Here is a 6,325-nt window from a genome sequence, read left to right on the forward strand (position 1 = left end):
TCTCTACAACTACAAATTCCGCTGTCACGGTCACTCAGTTGTTTTTCACCAAAAATACCTTCATAAAATGGTTCCATAAAGAACCTTTAACACCTGAAGAACCTTTCTGCTTCACAAAAGGTTCTTCGTGGCGAAAGAAGGTTCTTCAGATTACAAAAAGGTAAGAAAGAGATGGTGCTTTAAAGAACCTTTGACTGAATGGTTCTTTGTGGAACCAAAAATGGTTCTTCTATGGCATCGCTTGAATAAACTTTTGAAGCACCTTTATTTTTAAGAGGCTGGTGTTCTGGGAGGAACTGTGAACCTCAGACTGCCAACCGCATTTCCACTCACATATACAAAATGTCTTGGCTAATATTGAACACTTGGCAACCCTGACCTGATGTTCTGATCTTGTGACTGATTAATTATCAATCATGTTTCAAATGGATGGTTTTGAGTTTTGTGTCATTTAAAGTTGAGTTTATGAATGTTAATGTGGCATTCAATCAAGTCAAAAAGTCAAAGATTATGACATTAGTTAATCATGTCATATTAATGAATTTCTTATTCTTTGAAGCAGTTTTTGATTTATTTATGTTTGTATTGATTTAAAACAGATTCAATAATTTTGTCAGTCCTGCATATCTCTGATAATACAGGGGGGTCTGTTAAAGCTCGGCCTGCTAGATGAACATGTTATTTCACTAACAGCTCTCTCTTGCTATGGCATTTTGTAGAATAAAATTCTTTAAAAGTTATATGCAAGATATATTTCATTTTTTTTATTACTTTATGTGTCCTTTTGTACAATAATAAAAAAGATGCCTCATATATTCCTTACATTGTTCTGACTAACTCTTGTTGACCTTTAAAAAAATAGACTGTCATGGGTTGTTTGCAGGCAGGAAAAAATTGAAGTCGAGGGACCGGTGTCATAACAAATGTCAGTAGACGGGAAGATTTTAAAACGAGTGGTTCATTCATGAATTCGTACAACTTAACCTTCATGCAGACAGACAGATGACTTGAAAAACACTCAAGTGGTATAATTTTAGGGAAGTTTACATCTTAAAAGTGTTCTTACATCTTTAACATTAATCTCATTGTGGCTGTGGGTGTTTCCATTGAAAACAATCTGTTGAACAGCTCAGGAAGATGTTGATCACGAGTGGGAAAAAAAATCACTTATAGTGTGAAATGAAGAAAAAAGCTGATAACAATCAAATAAATGTGTGAACTTTAGTCCCTTCAGTTTATATTCCACTCTGCTCTTAATTTGATCTTTATCGCTCATCATGACTATTTTAACACGTTGCATTCATGGCGGTTAAACCCCATCAGTTTTCTCAAATATATTGATCCATAGATGTTTGGTCTGATCAAGTATCTTCATTGTGTTCAGCTGTTAAAATCATTGGTTTAGTCTGTGTTTAGTCACTAGTCCAACTAAATCAGCCCCAACACAGTATAAGGAGACAAGCAAATTATGCAGTGTTGGGAGCTCCAGGAACATGGTTGGAAGCCACTGAACTAAACCACCAACATCAGCTGCGTCAGTTGACTGACTTACCACATGAAAAGCTTTTCAGCAAGACAGATGAGTTCAAAACAACAATCTGAAAAATTTTACAGGTTTACAGTTGATCCAGGAACATGAAATCACGTTCACCGAAACGGAAGCTTTCAGGAGCCACAAGTGACAAAAAAAGGTGCAGATATTTTTTGTATGTAAACGTGTGAGAGAAAGAGATGAAGTGTCAACAGCTAACCTCTACCCACACACTTTCCTCTCTTACTTCTCTCCTGTTACAGAGAACAAGGTCTCCAAAGCTTTCTGTGCCAGCTGTCCTTCAACCTGTCCATAAGACCCATACTCCCTCTCACTTACCACAGGAGATCTCACCAACATTGCTGCCCACCCTCATATTTTCAACACATTCCTCCCTAATGGGAACATTCCTAACATATTTAAGCAGCCTCTGGTATCCCCACTGTTCAGAATCTAACATTCAATCAGCAGTTATAAAACTAAAAACCAATCTCTCTTCTTCCTTTTCTGTCAAAAACTCTTGAAAGAGTTGTGTTCAATCAGCTCTCTGCTGATTTTTTTCTCTCCTAAAGCAACTTGACAACAACCAGTTTGGCTTCAAAAGCAGAGTAGTCCACCCTTCTGACAATAAAACACGTGAGTCCTCACTCTCCATTTATATCTTGAGGGTGAGTAAATTAACAGCAAATTTTTGGGTGAACTATCCCTTTAAGGCACAATTCTTTGTAAAGCAGAACGATTTGTATTGTAAATACAAACACAATGGAAGTGAAAAATGTATAGCTAAAATCTACACTGTATTTTTTTCTATTAAAATGGGCATTTAGATTGAATAAAATGAGTTCTTAATCACTTAAATTACATTTATTCATAAATGATATTTACTCATTGATAAATACTCAAAGCAATTCAAGAGCATCTCCACTCTCCCGAGTATCTGATTAATCAGATGGTGTTGTATTCTTTCTTCTATTCTGTTGAAGGCTTCTGGATCTGATGTCATAAACCAGCACAGCAACAACAGCCACGCACACCAGAGCAGAGAGAGCCAATCGGATCACAGCTTCAGTAGAACCACAGCAGCAGATACAGACTTCTGAGAAAATAAATTAACAATGTTGAAACAGAAATATGATTAATTTAGTTTTGTGGAAAAAATATAGTATGATGCCATACCTGAACATGGCTGACAGAGTTGACTGATGTCCAGATGTGTGGTCTGGTTGCTGATGGGATTGTTGAGCACACAGCTGTAGGTGTTTTTCTCCTGATATTCCACCTCCAGAGGTAGAGAGAGACTGATGCTGAGATCAGACACACTGATGCTGGACAATAAACTGTTTCCTTTGTACCAGGAGAGAGTCACATGACTCACATTCACCACTGAACACAACAGTGAACATGATGATGATGATGATGATGATGATGATGATGATGATGATGAACAGTCTCTGCTGATGACGGGAACAGGCAGACGAGCTTCAAAATATTGGAAAATAAATCAAATTCAATAAATAGGAGACCTATGATATTTGTCAGTTCGTTGATTTTTAAAACTGATGTAAAGTATTAAAGAAATAACATGATTATAAAATGTTGATTATTAAAATAATTAATTATAACAATGCTTGAAATGCATGAATGAGTTTTTACAATTAATCTTCTATCATTTTACAATACAGTACAAAATCCTCTACTCACCATAGACAGTAAGACTGAAGATGTTGAGCGGTGTCTCTGATCTTATGCTGGTTACTTTATAAACTCCAGAGTCTGTGGTTCTGGTGTTTGTGATGCTCAGAGATCCAGTCTCATTGTCCAGCTTCAGTCTGCCTCTGAATCTCTCACCGGCTTTATCATCATAAACTATGCTCTTATTGTTTTTTCTGTTAATTTGTGCGATGAGAATGTGTCCAAATCTCCACATTATCAGATCATCTCTCTGTATTTCAGTAAGATCAGTGTTTAGAGTGACAGAATCTCCCTCCATCACTGACACAACATATTTTTTTCCCCAGCAGTTCACCAAACAGTTTGCAACAGAACTGCTACAATGATCATGTCCTGACACTCTTGAACACGTCAAATGTGTTGTATTAAAGTGGTTCAGTGAGTGTGAAGAAACCCCATCAGTAGCACCTCCCACACAGACAGACCTATTTCAGTAATAATTTATGCTTATAAGCACAGTTTATACTGACTTTTCTAACATTTTAATAATTTCACAATGTTGCAATGTTTTTTCATTGTTAAAATGTATTTCTCAATTATATCATTTCTTTTGGATCTTGATTGATGCACTCCAGTGTCTGAAATGAACACTATATTATTACTATATTTCAATTTTTCCATTATTTCGAGCATGATTGTAAATGTGATAAAGCAATAAGCTACCAAATGTGTATGTTTGTAGAGTAATGTACAACAGCTTCGAACTTGGCTCAACCAATCAGAATCAAGGACCGGAACTATCCGTTTTGTAATATTAATTTTATAACATTGATTTATATAGATTGTTTATCACTTCAATAAACAAGTTAATAGTACGTTTTTGCTGCATAGTTCTGAAAAAAAGCCACAGCAGAACCACAATATGCAAGGGCTGTAAGTTTTACTTTTACATTTGAAAACACCAACCATCTTTCCAAGTTTATAAAGGGAATCGTTTAAAAAAATGTTTTCAACAAAAGAGAATCTTTTATGTTTCCCTGCGTTTCCCACCACAAATAAAAGTTCTATAATTTAAATCCTGAAAGTATAAATAAACAAATAAATAAAGCTAACTCAATAAGGAAAAAAGCTATATAAAAATAAAAAACATATTTCATAATAAATAGAAAAATGAAGACAGATTAAATATTAGTATTGCAATTTTACTGTTGTTATTACTGTTTTTATTAACCATATTCTAAATAAAAAAAACTGAAATGTATATATTCCCATATTGCTTCATGTTATTCCCTGAGAACCCACTGGATGATTGAGTTCAGCTCATGAATCTTTCCACTGGCCTTCACATTTGGAGGTTCATATTTGTTTTAATAATAGAAAATCCTAAAAGTATGTTTTTAGAAAGAGTTTACCTTTTATTGCCTTCTTTCTGTAGATCAAAGTCATGTTCAGTCTCTGAAGGGAGGAGCTTCTGGAGGAGTTTATTCACGCTCACTGCAGAGCTTCACTACAAACTGACAGCTTTATTCACTTTGTTACGAAACATTGAACATTTTCCAGACCTGTGTCAGGACCTGATTATTATGACTGTTCTGTTGTGAATCTGTTTCGTGTTCGGCTTCTTTTCATCTGTTTGTACTCATGGAGTCTGGCTGGTAAGTGTTGCTATTATTTTCATCAGTTATGTTGCCGCTATTGTTGTATCAGCAATTACAAACTGTTTCCCATCCACTTTTACATTTTATCACACTGAAGTTGTTTACCGAAACTGGTAAAGACATACTAAATATAAATATACATATAAAATATATTTAAAATTGTAATAATCTATTATAGTGGATGTGGCATTAGATTAAAAGCATGAGCAGGAAATATTAATGGCATAAAATCCTACAATTGCCCCTGAATATACTCATATAACACTACCCTGCATCATATTTGCTAAATGAAGGCCTATTGTTTCTCACTATTTTTGAGCTATTTATTATAAATTAGTACAAAAGTTGCTCTAGTACATCATAATTTCTCCCAAATCATGATGCATTTCATAGCATTTCTGCTTTTGACAACCATTTTTCCACTGAGCCAGGTATTAATGTATGTTTCAGATGTATGAATGATTCTAAAGACTTTATTTTCTGTCTAATCCTGATTTTAAGGTTAAAAGGCCAAATAACAGAAGAAAATACAAACATGAACCAGACGTCTTCGGCAACATCTGAGGGTGGTGCTTTACTGCATCCAAATAATAGCAGGAAAACATATTGTGAAAAACAGCTTATTTATTTATACATTTATGTTGATGTGAAGTTCATTGATATTAAATGGAATTAACATATTTGTTCCACTTATTTGCAGACTGTAAGTTAAATGTGCATTAAATCTAATATGTACAGTATATATGTGTGTGTGTGTGTGTGTGTGTGTGTGTGTGTACCTACTTAACCATATTTTGGGGACAAATTTGTACCCAAAAGTGAGCAAAACCTGACAAAATCTCCAAAAACCTCCCTTTGGGGATGTCCTCATTTGTAAAACTGGTATAAAAATAAAGTGAACAATTTTTTTTTTAATTGTAAAAATGCAGAAAGTTTCATGTAAGGGGTAGGTTTAGATGTAGGGCAATAGCACATACAGTTTGTACAGTATAAAAACCATTACGCCTATGGAATGTGTGTGTGTGTGTGTGTGTGTGTGTGTGTGTTCATTCTCATAATATGTATTTTTGCATAATTTCGCACAAAATTTTTTTAGATGCAGGGCTAATCAATTTGGCAAAAAAAAACAAAAAAACGTACACTGTAAAAAAAATCCGTAAAATTTACGGTAAAAAAAACGGCAGCTGTGGTTGCCGGAATTATGCCGTAAAAATACGGTAGCAACATTTTAGGTTTTATGGTTTTAACTTAAATTTACAGTTTAATACCGGGATTTCATTAACTGATATAATGTTAATATACCAACCTATTGAAGTACTGAATTCTGTTTTGTACCTTCGTAATACACTGATAACCACCAAATGCAGGTAGTGATGAGAAAGCCACATGATGAACCAAAGCCAATCACAAGCAACTTTTAAATAACATATTTAGAAGGTGCACAGTGTCATTCACACAAACACCA

The 6,325-nt window shown here is 34.6% G+C and overlaps 1 protein-coding gene across 1 annotated transcript in view; it reads right to left on the reverse strand.

The window, feature by feature from the left end:
• Positions 1-2,472: 2,472 nt before the first annotated feature.
• LOC107566677 (uncharacterized) overlaps positions 2,473-6,325 on the reverse strand; it is a 23,398-nt gene continuing 19,545 nt past the window's right edge. The window contains exons 5-7 of the mRNA XM_016252188.1: positions 3,233-3,523; positions 2,708-3,010; positions 2,473-2,624 (exon numbers count right to left, since the gene is read on the reverse strand). Of these exons, the coding sequence (XP_016107674.1) occupies positions 2,473-2,624; positions 2,708-3,010; positions 3,233-3,523 (746 nt within the window). The remainder of the gene's footprint in view (positions 2,625-2,707; positions 3,011-3,232; positions 3,524-6,325) is intronic.

The sequence above is a fragment of the Sinocyclocheilus grahami genome, unplaced genomic scaffold (genome assembly GCF_001515645.1).
Source record: "Sinocyclocheilus grahami isolate Dianchi unplaced genomic scaffold, SAMN03320097.WGS_v1.1 scaffold1092.1, whole genome shotgun sequence".
NCBI classification, from domain to species: Eukaryota; Metazoa; Chordata; class Actinopteri; order Cypriniformes; family Cyprinidae; genus Sinocyclocheilus; species Sinocyclocheilus grahami.